Source organism: Petaurus breviceps, unplaced genomic scaffold (genome assembly GCF_028583685.1).
Source record: "Petaurus breviceps papuanus isolate PSGF00001 unplaced genomic scaffold, PetGlider_PUasm1.0 90730, whole genome shotgun sequence".
Classification (NCBI taxonomy): Eukaryota; Metazoa; Chordata; class Mammalia; order Diprotodontia; family Petauridae; genus Petaurus; species Petaurus breviceps.
Window position 1 is genome coordinate 9,754,794 of NW_027187324.1, and position 25,385 is coordinate 9,780,178.

The 25,385-nt window shown below is 36.6% G+C and overlaps 1 protein-coding gene across 4 annotated transcripts in view; it reads right to left on the reverse strand.

The window, feature by feature from the left end:
• The window catches only part of KLF12 (KLF transcription factor 12), a 582,818-nt gene that overhangs the window by 123,887 nt on the left and 433,546 nt on the right, over nt 1–25,385 (reverse strand). For all 4 annotated transcript variants that reach the window (XM_069066794.1, XM_069066796.1, XM_069066793.1 and 1 more), the window contains one exon: nt 13,569–13,704. In XM_069066794.1, the coding sequence (XP_068922895.1) occupies nt 13,569–13,704 (136 nt within the window). The remainder of the gene's footprint in view (nt 1–13,568; nt 13,705–25,385) is intronic.

Genomic DNA, 25,385 nt, shown 5'->3' on the forward strand with positions numbered 1-25,385 from the left:
AGATGGTACTTTGCTTACCTTCCCGGGTCTCTGTTTCCTACAGCTTGTTGACGGTGGTTTCTTGCTCCCTCTCCTTGCTTTGGTAAGATTCCCAAGCTCAAGACCTGGGTTGATAAACTGTGTACTTGCTCTCCCCCATTCCTTACTTGGGGCACCTGGATCACTAGACCTGAGCAAGGTAGTTGCTGCCCTCTACTGGCGCCAGTGAGACCTTTAGGTCCCTAACTCTCCTACACAATTCTTTTGTCTCAGAGCTCTAGTCAGTCAAAAATTATTCCCCCTGTAATCTAACATATATACTGAGATTAAACTACTACGACTCCTCTTTAGCACCCTGGTCATGAAGCATTAAATCCTACCAGAAAAAATCTAGAATCTCTAGCCTTGTGATCAACATTCTTTAAAGTTATCCAACACCTATTGATCACACCTTAAATTCTAATATTATCTAAGACCATACCAAATCAATAATTATTTATGGATCATCTATTCTGTGTAAGGTTCTAGGTTCTAGGTGTTGAAGAAGATCTAGAAAGTATGTGTGACATAGTCCCTAAAAGGGTTAAAATCTAATTGGATAGCCAAAAATAAATCAACACATTATTTAAATGTCAGTCCAAGATATATCCTATAGGTAGGTAGGTAGGCTGGCAGGCAGATAGACAGACAGACAGACAAGCAGACAGGCAGATAAGACAGGGAAATGAAAGATAAAGCATTAAGTGTTTACTATGTGTCAGGTGTACTAAGCCCCAGAGATACGTGTACAAACTAACAAGAAAGCAGATGCCTTCAATGAGATTACATTCTAATGGGAGAAAACAACATATAAAGGGGGATTAAGGAGAAAGAGAAGAGGGAAAGGGTAGCCAGAGTATGGTGATCTAGTTCGAGACCAGATAAGGCAAAGCCTCACCACTAAAAGCAGAGTAAGAGTATCCAGGAGTGGAGCCCTCATTTTTAATACAATGTGGATGGTCAGAGTTGGGCCATAAGAGGGAGAATGAAGAAAAAGACTCAGTTGCATGGTTCTCAGGCAAAAAACTCACCTATCAGAGCCTGGGGGCAGTCAGGAGTATGGTCTCAATCTCTGGTGGGTGGATATGGTCAGAAAGTAATAAGGTAACAACAGGATGCCACAAGAGAAGTACTTGTGAGATGAATTACCCAAATGATAAACGACGTCACAGGAGGGAGAGGTCACTTCAGAGCACAGAAAAGGCAGGCTTTCTAGAAAAGGTGCTATTTGAATGAAGACTTGAAGAATAGGTTGGATCGTGACGGGGAGAGAAGGAAAGGAGAAAGAGAATAAGCATTTATATGGTATCTATGATGTGTCGGGAATTGCACAAATATTATCTCATTGGAGCTTTCATTTCTCATTTTGATTTACAAATATCTCATTTGAAGCAGAGAAGAAGGCTGAGTCAGATGAGCTCTGAAGTATCTTTTAACTCTGGGCTTCTGTGATTAGCAAGAGGGGAGACTGCAGAAAGACAGAAGGGCTGGCAAGCTGATGATACCTCCTCCTCAACATCACAGCCTTGTTCCTAACTCTAAGACTTTGCTCAAGCTGTGTCCTTACCATCAAAAATTGACTGTCATCTCTTTCTACATAGATCCAAATCATCCTTCCTGGTCCAGCTCAATTCTTACCTCTGGCTTGAGGCCTTTGCTGACCTCTGAAATCCGGATCAATCTTCCCTGAGCTCCCAGACATTTTTCTGCATCCATCATTTCAGCACCTAGTCACACTTTTTGGCTGTCTTTTTTGCTACTCAACTGTTTTGTGCGTACACATGCTCAGGCTCACAGTTGTGTATTCCCAAGAGTGAGTTTGCCTCTCAATTATATTATCAACTCCAGAAGAACATTGGCAACGTCTTCCATTTCTTATGTATTCTATCCAATCCTTACAGAAATGCCAATTAAATGTAAAATGAATATCTACAAACATAAGAACCATAAAATCTCTTTAATTTCAGGCAGTGAGTTCCACTCGGTTTGGTTAAAAGTCACAACTCTCTGCCATATTAAACTTTTAAGAAAGGGAAGTAACCTCTAAAAATAAGCAAAAAAATTTAATACAAATAAATTTCACATCATTTAGTGTTTAATCTATAATAATAAAAAGGAGTATCAGATTTATTACAGTTCACAATAACACTGCATGAATAAAATTATTTTTTGATGACTAGATGGATTTGAATTCTGACATTATTATAAAGGATAAGTTGCATGTAATCTACATTTCCTGTGAGGGTCCTGAGGGTCCATACAACCCCAATTAACCAAGAGTTACGCTACTACATACATAACCCCGCAGAATGCATAACTTTAGTTGTCTCTTGAAGTTATAAAAGAAGACATCCTCATAAACAATGTGAGAAGAAAACTAAACAGGATTGGAAATAAAAGTAGATAAAGGATACCTTTAATTTTTTTCCTGTGGATTCAACCTGATTTATTTGAATACATGAATGACTCATTGCTTAAATTCATATCTGATGATTTTTAATGCAATTGCTTTTAGTGCACCTTTGTAATCCTGACTTTTCAAGATATCAAGGGGGTTAGACTCAAGTCCTGCCCAGTGCCTTATAAATGCGGTTAAATTTGAGAGACAAAAATCTAAGTAATCTAAATACAAATATTTGAGATAAGTAAACTTGAGATTTCAAAGGGGTTACATTTGAATTTAATAGCTGTGTTGATGGGCTTGGGTTTTTTTGTATCTGAGAGTATAGTTATTGGTTTCTGTGTTCTTAGATTTTAAGAACTGCTCCTGGCTTTCTGACTTGAAGTGTTTGGTTTCCCTTGTTAAATAAACCACACACCAAGTCAGAATAGTAAACTTTTAACAGTCTATTGGGATGAAAAATGAATGAGTCCTTTAAATCCACAATGTAGGCTGTCCAATCCAAAATGAAAATGAAGATGTCCTTTGGTGGAAACCCCTAAATTCTAGTCATTTCTCTACAAAATCAATTTTCTTGATTACTCAGGACTTGCCAAGTACAGAAACTATACTCTGATATGTGCTCTGTGGGACTCTTCCTAAAGCTTTCACAAAGTGCTTTTGGACCACCAAAGAATAAATTTGACAGATGACATACAAGTAACCCACTAAATATAAAATACATACAACATCATGAAAAAAAGGCGGTAAAATTGACATGTCATTGTGACTCTCATCTTTCTTTCCAAAGAATCTACCAGAGAATGAAATGGATTTCTTGTATCAATCAATCAACACACATTTATTAAGGACCTATTACATGCCAGATATTTGGTATGCTCTGAGGACAGAAGGTCAAAGAATGAAAGAAATCCTTACATACAAGCAGCTTCACTCTTATGGCATTCTTCCTTTTCCTAGTCACTTATTCTTGTAATAACTAAAATACAAAGCATATTTTTTTCTTGAATTTCTTTCCATAATGGAAGATATATGTATCTACTTTACTTCAGTGATAAGAAAATATTTCTTATATCATTATGATTGTCCATATACATGTAAAATCGAAGTGAAGAACTGAGCAAATGATATACAATTATAGCTGAATTATATATAATTAAAAAGACAAAAGTGCAAACTGAAATATATAGCTAAACAGTTTTTTTTTTTTTGCTCTTGTTATGTGAATAATATCCTCATGCTTGCACTTACTTTGAAGGTCACATTAGACTGCAAGTTTCACAAAGGACACAGATGGTTCCTGATCTAAACTTGAAGAAGAGTGTTCTGCTTACAGTGGGCACTTAAATGTTTGTTCCAACAAAGAATGAACAAATGATTGATTCAATGATTGAAAAAATAGAAACAAAAATGGAGGGAAAAGCATTGTTTCGCTTGGCCATATTGTTTACTAGAAGGCAATCAATATTAATTTGAGTTTACAAGCTGAACATAACCATATTTTACCATATTTGTATGTTATTTTGCTTGTTCAGCTGAAATGAATTTTTTTTCAGCTCCATTTTCCCCTATTCTCCGCAAAAGAAAACAAACATTTGTGAGAGTATAGGCCCTGGAGAGGAGTTTACATGGTGAAACTTAGAAATCAAGAGCTCAATAAATGTGATTACCATACCTCTTACTATTGATTTTTTTTCATATAACCATTAAACAGTGTGCTAAATGAATTTAGTGAGTCTAGGGAGAGGAGTTCATAAAACCCACCAGAACCTTCTAGGAAATATATGTCTACATTTATTTTTAAAAATGTAAATATTTACAGAATATCATAAGACAAACTTGAAACAATTAATTTAACTTCTTCCATAAGCAATAGAATATATTGCTGTACTTTCACTATACTTAATGCTATACTTTTTCTTTTCAATACTAACCTCTATAATTGTAAAAGTTATAATATTGAAGCAAGTTTTAAATATGTTCAGGCAAGGTATATTTTAACTTAAGAAAAAATATACAATTTTCTTAGAAAAATTTTATTCTAACTAGCCATATTACTTGACTGATTTACATCCCAACCCCCTCAACGGTCAGGAAAATATGATAATTTTTACTTGGAATTTTTATTTATATGTCAATTATTTGCTTACTCTTTGTAAACAAAGAAGTGAAAACTGTCTTTTATATAGATTGATCAGGTTTTTTTTTTCCTTTTGGGGGGATGAGATCTATTTATACAGAGTATCTCAAAAGTCTTGGTGAAATTTTAAGCAAATTAAATCTTAAAGAGACTAAAAGTAATTTTAGCCAAAAGTTTTTTAGCAAAAATTTATGAAACCTTAAAATTGGACTAAGACTTTTGGGACACCCTGTATAGCTCTTTTAAGGTTTACAAAATACTCAGCATGCATTATGTCATTTGATGCACACAGCAATTTTCCTAGGTATGCCACAGACATACAGAGCCAGAAGAAACTTCAGAGGTCACCATTTCTAACCCACTCATTTTACAGGTGAAGAAAATGAAGCACAGAGATGTTGACTTGTCTTGGTTCAAACTGCTAATAAGTGTAAGAGTTGTATTTTGGTGGCTTCAAGTCCAGTAACCTATCCATATACCATGTTACAGGTTATCCCCATTTTACCAACAAAGACTTTAAAAGTAAGAGAACGTGAATGATTTACACAGTCAAATGTGGCAAAAGCAGAATTAAAATCTTGGTGTTCCTCCAAGTCTAATCATCTTTCCAATACATAACCCTGACTCTCAAATGTCTGTGGTTTCACAGCATATGAGCTATACTATATTTATTCCTAGCATTCTCCATTTAATTCAGTTCAAACATTTATTGAGTGATTACTATCTGTTAAGACATTGCGCTAGAAACTGAAAGTACAAGAGAAAAATTAAAGTCTCAATCCTTAAGGAGATTATATTGTACTGAGGACATGTGACATGCATAATATTACAGATTAATAATACTACCTGCCATTTATATAGCATTTTGAAATTTGCAAAAGCACCTGGAATGAATTCTCTCATCAGAGCCTTATAATAACAACAATCTATGGCAAGTCCAATACTATCCCCACTTTACAGATGAGGAAGCTGAGGCTTAGAGAAATTAGGTCACTTGTTCCTGGTCACTCAGCTAGTAGGTTTCAGAGACAGAATCTGAACCCAGATGGTTACTCCAAGTCCAATGCTCTATCCACTACAAGGTAATCTGCAGGGGTAAACAGCTTTAATTAGGGGTATCACAAAACCAAAAAGTAAAATAAAAGATCTAAGTCAGAGATAAGGAGAAGGTGCATTTCTGACATGGGGAAAAGGCTTTGTAAATGCATGCATGAGATGGAATGCTGAGTTTTAGCAAAAGCTCGGAGTCCAGTCTGACTCACAATAAACAAGAATTCTGGAAAATAAGGCTCAAAAGGTAGACTGGAAGCAGGCTACGCAGGGCCTCAAACACTAGGAAAATGAAGCTCTATTTAATCCAGGCAGATAAAGACTTACATTTTTGACTTTCATTTGATGAATGTGGGCACATATATTTAAATGAGATTTAAGGAAGCAGAAAGATAATATAAAGCATAGGTGAGTCATGGTACAATGGTTATATTTTATGGTTGGCAAGAAGACTGTCTGCCATTTGATTGATAAGAGAAGAGGCCGTGTACTAGTGAAGTGGGTTAATTTCAAAGACGGCACAGATCTCTGATCATGGGTAATCTCACGGACGGAATTAATAAATGAAACTGTGATGAATGACTAGGAGAACTTGTAGTAAAATATATTAATAGGTTTACATTATCACACAGTGTCTATATCATCCATATATCACAAAATGTATGAGCTACAGAGATATTCAGGATATATCTATTAAGAATAAATACTGAGAAACACAAATGAGATAAATATACAAAGTAATTATAGCTAAAGGCACATAGTCTGAAAAGAGGGGGGAAAATTCACACGTGGAAAGGGATTAATCCTTCAGTTAAATACTAATAATTTCTGAGATTGTGGCCATTTGCAGCCTACATAATTAAGAGAACCAGAACACTACAGTATCTAAAAATTTGGAGTCATGTGTTTTGAAATATATCTGGAATAGGTTCAACTTGTCTAAAATGTCTTTATATTTCATCTAAAAAAACCACAGAGAACTATACACAGGACTCACCATCAGTATAGTATACACACTCTCCTTTTTATAATTTAGCAATCCTACAACAATGAATAACTTTTTTTTTGAAACAAATTTAATATTTATGTCCTTTGCCCACATGATCACCAGAAAATAAGAAATCCAGCTCTGAATTATCAGGGTGGTTCCAAAACATTAATTTTATAAGAAAAAAAACTAAGTCAATTCAATCGGAACAGAATGCAAAATAAAGTCAATTATTGGTTATTTAGCATTAAAGGCAACTAGGGGATGTAGTAGGCCAGGAGTCAGGAAGGTATAAGTTCATATCAGGCCTGGGGAACTTACTAACTCTTTGACCTTGGGCGAGTCACTTAACCTTTATTTGCCTCAGTTTTCCTCAGCTGTAAAATTGGGATCATAAGAGAATCAACCTTGCTGATTGCTGTAAGTAGCAAATGAGGCAATATTTGTAAAGTGCTTAGCAAATACTGGGTGCTGTATAAATGCCTATTCCCTTCCCCTTAATTCCCCACCACCCCTCATTATATAGACAACCTACAAGTATGCATCAGAAACATGAAGGCTGTGAATTGCTATGAAAAACCCATAGCATTTGTGATTTATACACAGTAAGTGCTGGCACCAAGATGCCAAGTTAGTTCTCTTTCCACTGCCCATCTGTGAAAGTGATTGGCAGAAAAGTGAAACAAAACTTTTGCAGATACATGGTATTTCTGCTGATAAAAAGAATCAATCATACTATTGATTCAAGTAATATTTTTCCCTCTAGAGGAAACCAATTTAGAAACATTACAAATATTACTTAGGAGACATGCCTTTTTCAGATTCAAAAACAGCTTTCTAAATTCTGGTCAATTAAAATAACTGAAATTAAGATAAATTTTAAAATAAGTTGCTTTATATGTTTATACTAATTTTAGCCAGTGAAATTATTTGCTTCACTGGTTCACAAAACAATACCATTAAAAAAAATTAAACTTGGAATTCCAACTGATAAATAATTATGCCATGTATAAAACTCCTAAATGGGTATACTTCAGATCACTTTCTAAAGTATTTTGACATTATTAATTGATTTGATTTTTCAAACAGTTACATGAGTCACTGAAAATAGTCTTTTATTAAAATCATAGCTAAAGAAACTGACCCTGGGAAAAGTGAAGTGATTTGCACAAGGTCACATAGGAAGGGGCAAACTATATTTCACTCTGTTTTCTTATGTCTGATTTAGAGAATAGATTCTCTTAAAAACAATTATTTTAACATTATAGAGTTTGAAGGCCAGTTGGGCAGGTGTAGACCTTTGATTTCATTGCTATGGGGAATTCTTCATGAAGGGACTCCCTCCACCAATGCAGACAAGACACTTGTTCTATGACCTGAGGAACAGAAAAGTTAAGTGACTTGCCCTGGGTCACAAAGTCAGAGGAAGGATGGGAACCCAGGACTTACTGTCTCTGAGACCAGCCTCTAGCCACTCTGCTATAGCTGCCTTTCAATATCAAGTAATGCAATGAACTCGGCACAGCCATAAAGGACCATGCATTTTTGGTTTTGCGTTCTAGCCTTTGGCACAATTCAAAAGAAGTATAGCATTTGCCCTGTTTAATGGTGATTATCACGTATATATTTTGGCACATTCCGCCTAAAGACACAAACGGGAAGACAGACAGACTATTGGTAAATGATAAAGCATACTTGCTCTCAGGTTACAGTGAAGTCATACTGTCAAATGATACTACCCTGGCTCTCTTGCTTCTAGGCTTCCCTACCCTTCCTTTTTCCTTAGGGAAGCCTTCCCTGGCAGCCCTTGCTTTTTAAGACTTTCCTAGAGCTTATCTTCTCCTTTGAATTATTCTTAGTTCTCTTCTGTCTCCCCTCCCTCCCATTACACCTTATATGCAGACACTTAAAAGAAGCTTATGAAAGGAGGGGATCTGATATACTCTGAACTCAATTCATCTGGATCCCTTATACTCCTGATGCAGTCTTTTATCTGTAAATCTCTCTTTTCCATACATTTACACAAATTTTCTGTTTACACAAATGGACCTGGTAGGTGCTTTCAAAATCTTCGTTGAATTGAGCTGGATAGAACACAGACACTTGCTCTCTAGCAGGGCTTGAAGTAGGCTTTCTGACTTTAAAAATGAAGGCGTGTGTGTGCAAGCACGTTGCCCACTGGCAGTCCCCTAAAACCAATAGGAGAGATCCATCTCTTATAGTAGTGTGATGTGTGTGGTAGTACTTCAGCCCTCACTTTGCTTGTAAATATTATGGGAGACTGAGATATTGAAAATGCACTGCATTATTCCAAGCTTTGAAACGCTGCTGAGAGGCATTACTGGGGGCTGACAGAACCAGCTCCAGTTGCTAGGTCTCTATCTCCATCTGTCAGTCACTGAGCCAACATCATTTATTGAGCTCCGCCAGCATGAATAGAAACATATCAGGTGTTTGTCTCTCCATAGGCAAGATGGTTAATGACATTCATTTAGCAAGAATGCCAACACCCATACCTGCCTATTATTTTTTAACCCTTACAGTAGCAGTAAGTCTACTTTCTAAAGATAACATTAAGAAACACTGTTCATATTGATTTCCCGTCGATAACCGAATGGGAAAATAACCTGTTGTACCTTGCAATTTAAGATTTCACTTTCCTTGGGTGAAAGAATAAAACAAGCATAATGGGGGTGAAAATGATTTCATGAGAGGTTTGATGAGGTCACTTTGCTGTAAGTGAACTGAAATTTCAAACACTGTACCTTCCTACTATCTCTACACCTTCAGGGTAGAATAAAACCTGGAGATTTGAGACAAGAACACAGCACTCCCAAATCCACTGATAAAAAGGTTAACATGATATGGTTGTGTTTTACTGTGTTATGATTTTTCGGGTCATGATTACAGTTACTCTTAGAAAATAACACTAAGAAGAATATCCATTTCAACTGAGGGAAAACTCAATTATGGTTTGGATTCAACAACTGCCTTAGTAATTTTTAAAGAAGACCAGACACACATTTTGCCAAACACAATTTTTCCTGAAAACTTTACAATCATATAGAGTTAAAAGGCAATTTGGTTTATTTCATTTTTACTTCCTTGTACTAAAATCAATAAAAAGTTTTTGTTTTAAAAGCTGTTAATTGACTCTGAGTGTTTTATTCCTTTCAGACTGTCTGAACAAGCAAAATGAAGAGAAAAACATATAGCAAGACAACAATTCTGAGAGTGACCAGGGAGCAAATGTGGGGAAAGATGAAATTCTACAATTCTGAATTTAACTTAATGTAAGTAGAGTACTTGTTCTGACTCAAATGGTTTATAAGAAAGGGATTCCCTGACATGGGACAGCTGTATTTTCCAAGATACCTAAATTTCAATTCTCTTGGTCAAATAATACTATTAAAAAACAAACAAACAAAACAAAAACACCTAAAACCATCTCAGCACTTCTCAGTGTTCTGTGCCATCTCCTTTCTTTCTTGAATAATGGCTAATTAACTCTTTATGTTGCCTCTAGCTGTAGGGCTTCCCAGGTGACAGACTGGTGTACACTTTCCTAATGGCTTAATGAAAACAGTTCTATGAATAATGAATCAGGCATTTCCCAAGGCACAAACAGGTACACACACAATTTTTGTTGTAGTGAAACCATATTATAGTAATGGAAAGAAGTCATATGTGGGAATACAGATAAAGACCAGTCTGGCAATTTCCCCATTCATTTTTTTTCCCAGGTATTTACTAACATGGTGCCTTGCAAATAATAACTCACATTTGGAGACTAACCAATCCTTTCATTCTTCGATGTACTACTTTATAGTGAGCAGTCTGCGTCTGATTTTCACAAGAAATTGCTCTGAGAGGAACTCAACACATTGTACTCTACAAACTGAAAACAAAAGGTGAGGTTGAGGGATCACTTTGACAATTCAGATTTTGGTAATCATAGCCACAAAATTCAGAGAATTCCCAGTTTTAGAGTCAGAGGAATATTTGGGTCTTCTAGTATAGCCCCCTAATTTTATAGATAAAAAAAAGATATAGAAGACAGGAAATGTGACTTGCCTAAAGTCACAATGTAGAGAAAGGATTAGAACCCAGGAGACTGTACTCTCTGGGTAGGTTTCTTACCCCTGAATCATACTGGCTTTTTTTCTTTTTTTTTTTTTAAATCAGAGATGTGATTTCCTTGGTATTGGTATGCCTAGTGAGAAAACATCTACCAGTGCATATCAATACCTTTTCTACAATTTAGTTTTAGAGAGTTGCTTAGAACATTTCGAAGTTAAGTTGACCTGCCCAGGCTGTCCTTGTATCTAACTCTTAGGCCAACTCCTTATCCACTATGCTACAAGGTCACTTCATAAAGGAAGTATGTGTATGGTTTGTACTATTTACCATAATTACACTATCACCCAGACCTTACTTTCTGAACCACCTACTCCATTTCTGTACAACTTTAATTGGCAGGTAGTTTTCCATTCATTGTTCCTAGCTCTCTCTGTGCCCGAGCTGAGGAATCCTAATTCATCTTCCACGTTATAGTCCCTTAAGTACTATTATTTTAATCAGTGTGTCCTAAAGCCTTTCTAGAAAGACCCAATTCTTCAATATTTGACGAAAGTTGCTGGGAAAACTGGAAAGCAGTTTGGCAGAAAGTAGGTATAGACCAAAATCTCACACCATATACCAAGATAAAGTCAAAATGGGTGCATGATTTAGATATAAAGGATGATATCACAAACAAATTAGAGAAGCATATTAAATTTTTGCCTATGGCTAAGGGAAGAATTTATGACCAGATAAGAGATAAAGGATAATGGGAAGTAAAATAGATAATTCTGATTATATTAAATTAATAAGGATTTACACTAACAAAGACAATGCAGCCAAGATTAAAAGGAAAGCAGGAAACTGGGGGAAATGTTTTTACAGCAAGTGTCTTTGATAAATGCTTCATTTCTCAAATATATAGAACAGAGTCAAATTTATAAGAAAATGAATCATTCTTCAATTGATAAATGATCACAGGATATAAACAGGCAGTTTTCAGAAAAAGAAATCAAAGCTACCTATAGTCATAAGAAAAAATGCTAGAAATCACTATTGATGAGAGAAATGCAAATTAAAACAGCTCTGAGGCACCACCTCACACTTATCAGATTGGCTAATGTGACAGAAATGGAAAATGACAAATGTTGGAGGGGATGTGGGAAAACTGGGACACTAATGGACTAGTGGTAGAACTGTGGACTGACCCAACCATTCTGGAGAGCAATTTGGAACTATGACCAAATGGCTATTAAACTGCATACTCTATGATGCAGCAATACTATTATCACTACTAGGGCTGTATCACAAAGAGATCAAAGAAAAAGGAAAAGGACCTATATGTACAGAAATATTTATAGCAGATTTTTTAGAGGTGGCAAAGAATTGGAAATTGAAGGGATGCCCATCAATTGGGGAACATTTGAATAAGGTGTGGTTTACGATTGTGATAGAATATTATTGCTCTATAAAAAAAAGAGCAGGATGCTTACAGAAAAACCTGGATTTATATGAACTGATACAAAGTGAAGTGAGCAGAACCAGGGAAATAATGTACACAATAACAGCAATACTGTATGAAGAACTGTGAATGCTTAACCATTCTGATCAATACAATGATCCATGCCTATTTCAAAGGCTTAATATGAAAAATCCTATCATACCTCCAGACAAAGAATTGATGGAGTCTAAATGAAGAGTGAAGCATGCCTTCTTAAAATTTCTTTATTGTTCTTGCTCTTTTTTTGGCGACACGGTAAATATGGAAATGTTTTGTATGATTTCACACGTATAATCAGCATCAATTTTCTTGCCTTCTCAAAGGGTGGCAGAGAGATAGTAAGGAGGGAGACAATTTGGAATTCAAAAAAATTTTTTTAAATTAATTCTAAAAATAAATAAATAATAAAATTTTTGGTAGAGATGCCCAACTGGTTTTAGTATGGTACATTCCCTAGTCTTCTCAGCATCCTGTTCACCATCCCCTGCAAAAGCTCCACTTTGCTTCTGTCTCTTCTAACATGCAGCATACAGGATTGGCAAGATAGTACACGTGTGGCCTGACCAGGCAGAATGCAAAAATATGATCACCATGCTTGCTCTGGATAGAATTCTTCTTTTAATGAAGTCTAAGAACCGATTAGCTTTTCTGCTCACATGTCACATTGACTATGGAATAAACAAAAACTCAAGGGCCATGCAGAGGTAACTAGAAGTAGTAACAGTACAAATTTGTAAACCTACAAATTATATGTGTCTGGTTATTTGATTAATCAGGTTCTCTAATTACGAAGGCTATCTACTGTCCCATGGAAGACAATTTTACAAAGCTATTTGATTCAGAATAATTCAAACATATATGCACACTGCTTGTCAAAGGATTAAATTCGAGATATATGCAGTCAATACTAATAAAAGGTTATGAAGAATCTTAGCCTAAGGCGACTTAGAGCTTAGAAAAAGAAAATGAAAATCACTTTCATTTACAGCCTACTTTTTAATTTTCAAAGTGCTTTCTCGTGTAATTTCATCTTCACAACAAAATTCCAACTTACTATACTGGAGATAGCTCTTAAAACAAACAGACTGAAAGGATATTGATAACATTCAGAAAACTTTGTAAGATAAATTGTCTTAGAGCTTAAGACAAGGGAATGGGAGATACTGTAAAAAATATGTATAAATTACATTCCTTAGGAAATTATTTTTCTGACATATATTTACTACCACTGAAACAAACAAACTCATCTTTTCTTTTTCTTAATTGTCTCCCGAATGGAGAGGTAGGTGTAGGCACATGAGCCACCCTCAAGCCAAAGCAACCTCTCTGCGTACCAGCTGATGACTGTGGTTTCCATTCTCCACTGAATATCTTGACAATTCTTACTTCATCCTGAGAATGTGATACTTACTCTTGTACTGCTCTGGCTATGGAAAGGGCTGTAGATCCAGTTTCATTAACGCTATCTAAGGTCACATTTGGCAGGTCATCATCATCACTGTCGCTTTTAATTTGTCTGGGAGATAGGCCTCGGGGGTCCATTTGTGCTGGAAAAAAAAAGGAGGAGGACATAGAAAGGAATCAAGTTAGTAAGTGGAAATGAATTTTTCCTCAGGTCAACATGAAGCACAAACTTCTCTCTTCCACAGAAACAAGTAAAATCCAGGAGTAAACATTCTCTGCATAGGACATTCCCAACTTGACAAAGCTTGTATCAGTTGTGGGCCATGACTATAGGAGAAAACCTTTTAAAATCCCTCTATTCCCAATGCAGTTATTTAGTGGTTTATTACTGAGATACTATCCAACGCTTCTTGCTGCTTCTCTTGTCAGCTTTCAAGCGATTTTACTGCTTGTTAGCACCTCCCCTGCAACATGGATGGGGAAGGGAAAGAACATGAAATTCAGACCTGGTCATTTTGCTAATTGTTTTCTATTCCAACAATTGGTTTTAACAGAGGACAAAACATAAGTTATTGTCTACAATTATACCTTTAGATATTTAACATACATAAATATATTCTATTTCCCCACTGGCCCTGAAAATTGAAGGTTGAATGTAATGATAAAAACACATGAGAATCAAGCATGCAAAACAGCTGTTTAAATAAGTTGGAATAAAGCTATCACTCTTTTCACTGGGGCTAAGAGTTATCAACCCTGTTTCTGTAACCCAGTGATTGGTTTGGAAGCACCCTCTCTTTGCTAGTCTTGGAAGATCACATCAACTCTTTGAAAGTCACGTAACATCTTGCATAAGCACCTTGTGATGGCCTGATTAATCAGATTTATCATTCTTGAAGAGGCCTTTACAAAGCTGTGCATAATAGCCCTTATTCTCTCAACTCCTTACTCCCACCCCATCTCTATATCCAGTCTGTAGCCAAGACCTGAAGATTTCACTTCAGCAACATCTCCCAAGTACCCCACCCACCTTCTCTCCTCTGATAGTGCCCGTTACAGCAGTGCAGGTCCTTTATTTTCTTACACCTGGACTATTGCAATAGTCTATAGGTTGGTATACCTGCCACAAATCTCTTTCTACTCCAGTCTGTCCTCCACTCAGCTACCAAAGTGACTCTCTCTCCTCCCCAAGTTTTAATAAACTCCAGTCACTCCCCATCACTTCCAGGATTAAATATAAAATCATCTTCCAGTAAACCACCCCCATCCCCAACACACCTTTCTAGACTTCTCCCATTTTATATCCCCTGCACGTACACTGACTCCCTTTGCTGTTCCTCAAACAAGACATTCCATCTCTCAGCTCAGGGCACTTTCTCTGGCTGTCCCCCAAGCCTGGAGTGCGCTCCCTACTCATTTCCACCTCCTGGATTCCCTGCTTTCCTTCAAGTTCCATCTAAAATCTGATCATCTACAAGAAACCCTTTCCAATCCCTCTTAATTCTAGCACCTTTTCTCTGTTGATTATTTCCTATTTATCTTGTTTACTATTTGTTTGTACATAGTTGCTTGTACACTGTATAGTCCATGAGACTATCCTCTTTGAGAGGAAGGACTGTCTTTTGCCTTCTTTTCTGTAACCCCAGCACTTAGCACGGGTGGACAGTAGGTGCTTAATATGTGTCTACTGGCTGGTTGGTATAAAAACTGTAGAGCAATGACCTGATAATTAGGAAACCTGATTTCCTGACCCAGCTTTGTCATCAAGCTTGATGTCATTGAAAAACAGTTTCCCTAACTATAAAATAAAGGGAGTGGAATAGATTCTTTTTAAGTTGTCTTCCCATTATGAAATTCTTTGATTCTGGGGTGGACAGGGGAAGCAAACATCCTCAGCTATATGGATATCTTGTCAAAGGGCACTAAAGAATCTGCTTATTGCTAAAAACCTTGGTGGCCAAAGCAAGCACATTCTTTTCAATGAGATACCTTATACCTCCATTTCTAGAATTTAACTTTTCTACTTTAAAACTTCAATTTAACTACTGCCACTTTATGTAACATTTCCTCGGAAAAGACATATACAATTATGAGTATACTTTTTTATTCAGTCACCTTTACAGTCCTTTGGGGAGGATTGTTCTTATGTTGGTATTTTATAGCTATTGTAAAAGCTCAAAAAATACTTTCCTTTGAGTTGATTTAAAAAAAAAAAAAGCTCAAGTTTAAAAAAGCAGAGTTAGGGGGTAATGTTTTTATATAATTATAACCACATGGGCATAAGTTATTTGTGCAAATAACTCTCAAGCAAAATTATGTTATTCTCATTACCAATTAAATCTAGGGGGAAGGTCCAACTTCATCTATGCGAATCAACTGACATGTACAGTACCAGGCACTGTATATGTGGATATCAGCAATATAATAGTACCTAGAATGAAGCTACTCACATTGAGGTTACATTCTAGCAAGGGAAACAAGTATATATAAAAACACATGCAGCATAAAGTTAATAAGTATGAAATAATTATTAAAATAACTAGCACTTACATAATTCCTTTAGGCTTAAAAATGCTTTGCATGTATTATCTGCTTTGCTTCTCACAAGTCTGTGAGATAGATGCTATAATTATCCCCATTTTAGAGATGAGATTACTGAAACTCAGAAAAGTTAAGTGACTAGCCCAGGGTCACATAGTTTGAGTCAGGATTCAAACTTAGATTTTCCTGACTCCGGGTTCAACATTCTTATACAATGTGCCAACCAGTTGCTTAATATATTTCTATGTACAGAAGATAGTTTTAAATGGAGGTCACTAACAATTAGAAAGATCAAGAAAGGTTTTGTGCGAGAGATGTATCTGAGAAGTAGAGTGAGACTCCAAGTTGCAGAAGTAATGTTGGAGTACATTCAAGGAATTAGGAGGGGTCAATGGGAAGTTTATCAATTTAAAGACACGAATTTAAAATATGCAATGCCATGTTAGAAACAGAGTAAAGGCCAGTTTGATACACATCACGTATGTTGGTCACTAAGATTTCGAACTAAATGTGACTGAAGTGACTAAAAACCTAAGTCTTCCTGGCCCTTAATTTTGCAAACCAGTTTTCCTACCTTTCTATCTTAATAGCCTTTACTCAGGCAAAACTCACTGCCTAGAATGTTACCTGAAGATCAAGAAAATCTTCATGGACTTTCCAAACTAGTCAGAAAAATGTGAGACTGGAGGGGATAGAAAATTTGAAACATTATTGTAATCACTCTCCCCAACCACTATTCACCCATTTCAAAACACAAGTCATAAACAGTAAATTTACAATATAAATATGTTTTTATCAGTTCTGACTACAGAACTGTCATTTAAAAGGTTGTGCAACCATACTTGTGTCTATAGTTTAATGTTTAATCTATTCCTTTATTTTAAGGTTATGTGTTATTGAACTCTAAAACGTGAGAGTCTAAGAGGATTATAGACATATTAAATTGGCTTTCCATAGGACAAACTTTCATGTGAGAGTTCAAGCAATACTGAATCTGATTTTCTGAATTCTTGAATGAGGGTTATGAGGAGAACTGAGAATGACTTGATAGTAATGATTTTCATACAGTAACTGCTCAATACATGCTTGTTAAATTGAAAATATTGAGTGTTGTTATAAAGGAAATGTGCAAATGAGAATTTTTTGTGACACGGTAAATTTAATGTTTGCATCCAGTCATATCCATATACCATATAAATATATTCAACAAGCCTTCAAAATTCCTCAAGTTCCCAAGATTAGTAGATTGTTTTCTGTTATATACTGTATCCATTTATATGGGCAGCTATGTATTATAGTGGATAGTGTGCTGGGCCTGGAGTCAGGAAGACTCATTTTTGTGAGCTTAAAGCCAGTCACACAGTTGTGTGACCCTGGGCAAGTCATTTAATCCTGTTGCCTCAGTTTCTCTCTTCATAAAATGAGCTGGGGAAGCAAATGGCAAACCATTCCAGTACAACAAATAAAGTCACAAAGAGTCAGACAGGATTGAACAACACAATGCTTTAAATAAATGCAAATATAAGCATGAATCAAGAGCTGCTCAACAATCTTGCTCTATGCCCCTTTCGTTAAGAAAATATATCGGGCTTGAACCAAGTTTGCCACTGAAGTTCTACTCAGATAGCTGATGATAATTCTGAAATATCAATGGCTTGGTTCTCTAACTCGAGGCCAGTGAAGCAGATGTTCTAGTAGGTCTTAACAAGCAGAAAAAGACTCTTTGTAAGGATGAATAAAGGTCTGAATGTTTATCATCTGAAGATCAGCCTAGTTAAGTTTCCAAAGGATCGTTATCAGAGGTTTGCCCACCAGGTGAGGTCAGAAAAATACACAAAACCATCTACTTAAGTGTGGATTAAGCTGCTCTCTGTATCATTATGGAGAGTACTCATAGAAAGGAAATCATATACTCTAAAGTAATGAAGAAGAATGAAGCAAAAGACATCACAGGAGCAAAAATCCTAGAAATGAGCTCTCAGTAAAACCCATGGCCACAAATGCAAAAGGTATAAAATGCAAATGATATCAAAAGAAACAAACTCAAGGCTACAAATTCTACTTTACAGACTTTACTAAGACAAGATAAACTAGGAGTGTTAATATGCAAATGGTTCTAGAAAGCCCTAACATCTAAAGGAAGAAAACAGCTAAAGAGGGGAGGGAACAAAGGAGTATCTTAATAAATACAAAGTGAAGACAAGCAAAAATCAAAATAGGGAGCATGATGAAGAATATTTGGATGAACACTGACAGGAGGGGGTAATGGAAAATACCCTGCAATGGTAGTATACCACAGACTACCTGGAAACTATCACAGAAGTATTATATTACAGTGAGGGGTGGTTTCACCAATCTGGACAGCTACCAATATTGTATCCTTCTATCAAAAACAGAGCAGTTAATAAATTGTTTACTTGCTAATGGCAACTAAATTTTCCCAAAAGGTATAGAAATCAATAAATCAATAAACATTTTTTAAGAATCTGTTATAGTCCAATCATTATGGTAGGCACTGGGGACAAAAAAAGATGTCGCTACCCCCAAGGAGATTTCAGTCTATTGTAGAAAACAACATTTACAGGAGCGACCAGGTAGCACAGCAAGTAAGAGCACCGGCTCCAGTGTCAGGATGACCTGAGATCAAATCCAGGCTCTGATACTTAGCACCACACCCAGAAATAACTGGCCGTGTAACCTCGAGCAAGTTACTTAACCCCAATTGCTTTAAAACAAAAAAAAAAAAAAACATTTACATAATAAATGTATTAAAAATATAAACTTCAACAAATTAAAAATCATGGTCTCCAATCTAATATTCAGCCATTGGTCAAGTCTTATAATCATTCCATTCTATGGTCTATAAAGATGGAGGAAAGTGGGAAGTCACATCCTGGTAGACTTCTCAGTGCAATGTTTCCACAGGTATAACTTTAGAAAATTACCAGGTCATCCTGAACCTTCTCATAAGACTTCTTAGAAGAAGGCATAATAAAGACTGAGCAACCCAGACACCTCTCTCATACCAATATCCTTAATATCAGAAGAAGAATTATGGGTGACCAAAGAAGCAACGAAAAGAAAGCAAGATGGTTAAAAGCAGCAAGCAGCATATGACCAGTGATGACTTACCTGAGAGGATAGCTTGTAATGAGAGAAACTGATTTCTTAGAACTAATTCTGGTCTCGAAGAAAGAAAGAACTGGTTGCAGAAATCAAAAGTTAAGACAATCTTGATAGTAAGTGACTAGTCTATTTTAGAATATGTGATAGAGGTGAGAAAATTTTAGGTAGAGTCTGACATCCAGCTTAGATTTTTAGGAGAGTAGATTTCAAAGACTTCAGAGAAATAAAGTAGGATCCCAAGGTCTAAAATTCAATAGGAAGAATCAGGCAAAGATGGATAGAAAAACCTAAAGAATGACATTCTGAAAACATAAAAAGAAACAGTTCCAGTGAGGAAGGAGAGAGACAGAGAGAGATAAACAGAGGGAGAGAGAGAAAGAGAGAAAGTAAGAGAAAGCAAGACAAAGAGAGAGGAGAGATCACTATATATGAAGAGAATGATGTAGTTATAAAGGGGTCTCATCAACCAAACTACTTATATTTTTTAAAGATATGGTGATAAAATGGAAATGAAGGAAGGTATGTAGAATAAATATAGGAGTGACACATTTCTATAAGAATCTTGTCAAGAGCCCTAGAATTCAGAATAAGATAAGGGTAATGATGAATGCTCAAGAGAATAAAAGTATTTGCCTTTGTAGTTAGATCTGGGAAAAGAGGAATATCAGAAAGAGGATAGAACCTGCTGTTTGAAATAGATGGAATGATTATAGTAGAGAGAAGGCAAAACTCTTTAACTCTTACCAGTGAGTACCAGACAAGTGTAAATTTGTAGAGACTTTCTTTTCCACAAATGAGGAAAGTGGCTGTATTTATAATTACTTCAATTACCCCACTTCTATTTTTTTCATCATATGATGAAATGATCTTTGGACATAAAGGACAGAGTAATAGTTAATAGGGAGGTGACATGCAAATAAATGGACCGACAATAAGAAAGGATGAAATTTACAGTGAGTTCAAGTCAGGATGACCAGATGAGCTACATCTCAGGGTACTAAAAATGGAAAGAAATAATTGCTGTTTCTATAATAACTGTTGTTTAAAAAACCAAAACTCGATAACATCTCTTACATCAATCCCCTTCTCTCAGGTTATACTGTCACCACTCTACTTCACATTCTTGCCTGGACTACTGTGATGACCCCTAATGGGCTTTTCTGTATCCAATTTCTCCCCTCTTCAGTCCATCCTTCACACAAATTCCAAACTGATATTCTGAAAGTGCAGGTCTGACTATGTCACACCACTGTTCCAAGAAGATTCAGGGGCTCCCTAGTGCCTCTAGGATAAATACACCTCAGTTTGGCATTCAAAGCCCTTCACAGTCTGACTCCAACCTATCTTTCCAGACTTATCTTACATTATTCCTCCTCCTCCTCAAGCCCACTATAATTCAGTCAGACTGGGCAATCAGCTGATCTGTGTCCATGACATTCTATTTTCTACCAGTATACCACTCCTTGCATACTGTCGTCTCATACCTGAATTGTCCTACTTTGTCACTTTCCTCTTCTGGAATTCCTTGTTCTCAGGGCTTTGCTCAAGTGGTCACTTCCTCTAAGCACCTTTTATTGATTCCCTTATTATCCCAGCTGTTATTATTTAAGCAATTCTCATTGAATTGAATTCTCCCCCTAAAAATCTCCCCTCCTCAAAATTTCTTAATTGCTATCAATGGTACCACTATGATCCTAGTAAGCAAGCTTAAACCCACAGTAATTTCTCCTTGCCTAGTCAGTTGCCAAAATGTATCCTTTAAAAAAAAACAAACCTCCGTAGCATATCTCATCTCTCTCTCCTCACCTTTTCTCCCATAGCTATCACTTAATTTCAGGACTTGATCACTTCTTACCCAAATTACCATAAGAGCTTTCTATCTGGTCTACTTGCCTAAGTCTTTCTTTTCTCCAATCCATCCTCCACACAGCCTCCAGTCTGATGACTCCATTGCATGTATGACCACTACCTCTAGGATCAAATATAAATTCTTCTGCTTGATATTTAAAGCTGTTTGAAGACCCAGCTACAGCCCAACTCTCAAGACTAAGCACATATTACTCCTCTTTAATGAATTCCACAATCCATTCGAAGTAGCCTTTTTACTATTGCTGATATAGTATGGTCCACCATAGTTCTATCTCTGTGTCTTTGCCCATTCTGGCTCTGATTCCTGGAATGCACTCCCTCCTCATTTCTGCCTCTATGTTGCGTCAAAGCCCAGCTCAAGTACCACTTCTTGCCCGAGAACTGACTTGACCTACCTCTCTCCAGCTGTTAATGAATTCCCCTCAAAACTACCTTTTGTTCACTATGTATATATTTTGTTTATATTTATGCTGCTATTAATACATATAATTTTCCTTAAAGAATGTAAGCCCCTTGAGCATAGGGATGTTTTCTTTTTCTTTGTATCCTAAGCACCTCGTAGAGTACTTGGGTCAAAGTAGTGACTGACACATTGATTAACAGCATGAAAGGAATTCCTGTTCAGGAGTGGATCAGGAACGATGTTCTCTGAGATGCTTTTCTCTTCTGAGATTCTGTGAATTCCTTCTGTCTATATGGTAAAACTCTAAGAAGTTAAATAAAAAGCCATGTACCATTACAGAAGGCATTTGGCATCTAATTAATGGGATAGTTGCTATTTTTGCAATTTTTAGACTTTGTATGTTTTTTTTTTCTAAATAAGAACTTAAAGGGCACTACACGTGTATTTTTAATTCACTTTTTTTGGTACACAAAAATCAAGCTTGTCTAATGTTGCAATAAATACTGTGGATCACATCTGCTACCAATATATAAGAGATCTCTTTTCATCAAGAAAAATTTGGAAAGACTATTTTAAGAATTGGCATGATGGATACAATCACATTCACGGTACTTGCATAATGAACTCCTATTTTAACTTTAAAAAGGGAGCTTGAGAAGTTTTCAAGTTCTGGCTCAGGAACTTCTATTAGTTGAGATACAATCAATTTGGGGGTGGGGTGGGGTTTGATATGTTTAATACTCATGCCTTTCACTGCCTGATTCCCTTCTTTAAGAAAATATTCATGATATACTCCTGTCAAACCTAAATGATCTCCACAATTCTCGCCTCCACCATTTACTAAATAATGACTCATCTGGATACAGTTGGGGAAAAATTAATTGGAATTTCCTAAAATGTTTCCTTTTCTTCAGTTGGAAGAGACAGACTGGGAGTGGGAAATGATCTTACATTGACTGAAAGGTGCCAATTCTGTGAATTTTTTTTTCCTTTAAATTTCGCCTTTGGAATGAGGAGGTGGGGTTACACCATTCCCTGAAATTCTCTGCTCATGTAGTTACAGGTGCATCAAAACTGTCAGCCTCTCATCTGTAGCAGAATTGATTCTACCTAAAAACACTAACACCTATGGTGGCATCCAAACACTCTGTGTCAGACCTTCGCTTCTGTCTCCTGTCTCCCTGACTTGACTAATAGCAAACTGATGGTGCTGCCGCCTTTAGCCAGTAGGAGGTATTCTGTCAATACTGACTGCTGTTCAAACATTATAGTTTAAAAGAACTTTTTTTCTTGAGAAACTAACAGAAAGTGAAAATAACAGCACACAAATGAAAAGCTTGCAGAGCACAAGGCCCTCTCTAGGCTCTAACCCCAAGTTCATAGGGTCCATGCTGGGAAGTATCTCACTAGCACAGTCCCAGAGGACCATTATGGAACACTGCTCCATCTAGAGTCCCCTTCTTTTCTTTAGGAATATGTTGGATTTGCAAACAAGAGACCTGAGTTTCAATTCACAGAGTGACTCTTACTAGTGTGTGATCTCGAGTTGGTCTTTGACCTCTCTGCTTCCCTCATTCCCTCTTCCATAAAATCTGGATAACAATTCTTGCACTAACTCAAAGAGTTGTTACCTTGCCATCCTCACTATCCAGGTGTCAGGTTGACATTACTATTTAAGGGAATAAAGCTTCCTCACCTAAGTAGGACTCAGACCAGACGGTCTCTGCCATATGGTCACCTCCCTCTCCCAATGACCTCTCTAGAGATCATCTGTATTTTTGGGGGACATTGTTGTTCCCTTTATCACACAAGATAACATGTTACCTCTTTTATAGTCTTTAAATGTGGGCCTCCTTCAAACTTTCCACCAAATTTTATTTTTCTACCACCCACTATTTGCTGGTTCCTGCCTGTTCTTATTGACAAAGAAAATGACTAATAGGTTCCAACTGCATCCATGAGCATCATTTGGCCGTTGAGTTAGGTGCTGCCTGTAACTTGGGTTAAGAGATCCAACCACTTCTTGACTATCCAAGGTGGAGGACACTTTTCTTGGTCCTCCAATTATAATTTTAACCAGAGAAGATTTTCAAGGCTTACAGGCAAGTAATTCTTAATAGGGTAAGAAGGGAGATATTTTATAATACGCTTAGCCCAGGTGAGGTAGTGAGGAAACAAAATAAGGAGAAAGAAAGGCGACGGGCAGGAGGCAGAATACCGCCGACAAGCTCTCCTTGCTTCACACCTCAGTTAGTGACAAGCTGGCTGCCTCTTGCTGATCCTCTAATTGTCTGCCCTGTCAAGGACAAAGTACTTTCCACTTTGAGAAGCCTCTCTTGGCAGGATGGCTGATGTTTCAAGGCAAGGAAAAAATAGCAGTGGGGGTGGGATAGGGTAAAGGAAAGTGAGGGAGAGAAGTCAAGAGGTGGCAAAGCAAATGTTTGGGTGCAGCTATAGGTGTTGGTGTTTTTAACAAAAAATGATTCCATGTAGGTGGAATAGATTGACATGTACGTTGCATATAGGCTAACAGTCCCTCCATGTACCTGCAACCATATGGGGAGAGAAAAGTTATAGTAATTATAATTATTTGAGGGGGGGAAATTTTCTTATTTATACATATGTATGTAGGCATAATAAATGTTTTGTGTCTGTATTTTTAAAAATAAATTTTATTAACATCTTTTGTTTTAACATTGCCTAAATTTTACTCTGTATCTTTTTCTATCCCCTTCACAGAGATAAAAAAGGTCTAGATACTCATTTGTAAAGGAGAGATACATGTATGTATACATATGTATACAGACTTTCACATTAAAAAATTCCCTCCTCCACTAGATAAGTATTTGGTAAAAAAATAAAAAGAAGACACAACGGAAGGAAATCACAGAAGCTAAGAACTGGGAGGAAAATTAAAGGCTGTGTAGTTCAAATTCCCAATCAGTAGAGGAATTTCTTCAACAATGAGCATCAGAAATGAGCATCCAGCTTCTTAGTGGAACACTTCCAGGCCCACAATTCTCATCACTTCATAAGGAAGTCAGTTCCACTGTTGAATCACCCTAACTACAAGGAAAGTTTTTTTTTTTTTCCCCCTTCCCACTAATACTTAGTTGAAATCTAGCTCTTTGTAATTTACTCAACAGTCCTTAGTCTCTTTGGGTACTTAGGTGCCAACACTGCTCACAGGCCAGTTTCTGAGCAGCAATGTAGCATATGGACAAATTCTGGTTTTTGGCTCAGAGGATCACAGATTAGGGCTGTAAGAGCCTTTAGAATCAAACAAGAAGCATTTAATAAAGACCTTTTTAAAAAAAAAAATCTCTGGCAGGCAGAAGGGAAAAGATACAGGGTGAAATTTAGGCAATGTTAAACCAAAAGACATCAAATAAAATATATTTTAAAAACCACTTGCAGAGACAGAGACATCTATTATGGGACAAGAATCATGCTGAAACCTAGGATGGCAAAAATTAGGACATGATAGTCCCTACTCTGAAGAAGCTTTCCAATCAGTAAGCCAAGTAAGGAAATTGATATCGTGGTGCAATGTTGTCAGTTATTCCTTGAGGAGAAAATACTTTTGCATGTCATTTAGGATTTGAATCCAGCTATTCTGACTTGGAAATCTTTCAGCTACAATGAGCTGACCACTAGAGACCTGGGTTTGATTCTAGGCTCTGTTCTTTATCACTCAGCCTTTCTAAGCCTCATTTGCCTTATTTATAAAATGAGGGTGTGAGATGCTATGGTCTTCTAGTCACTTTTTGTTCTAAATCTTCTGATGTGCAGTTCTCTATCCAAATTGAAGAGAATGGTAGTGTCTTAGTGGGTAAGAACTATCAAATAATAACAGAGGCAGCTTTCTACTAAAAGAATAACTTT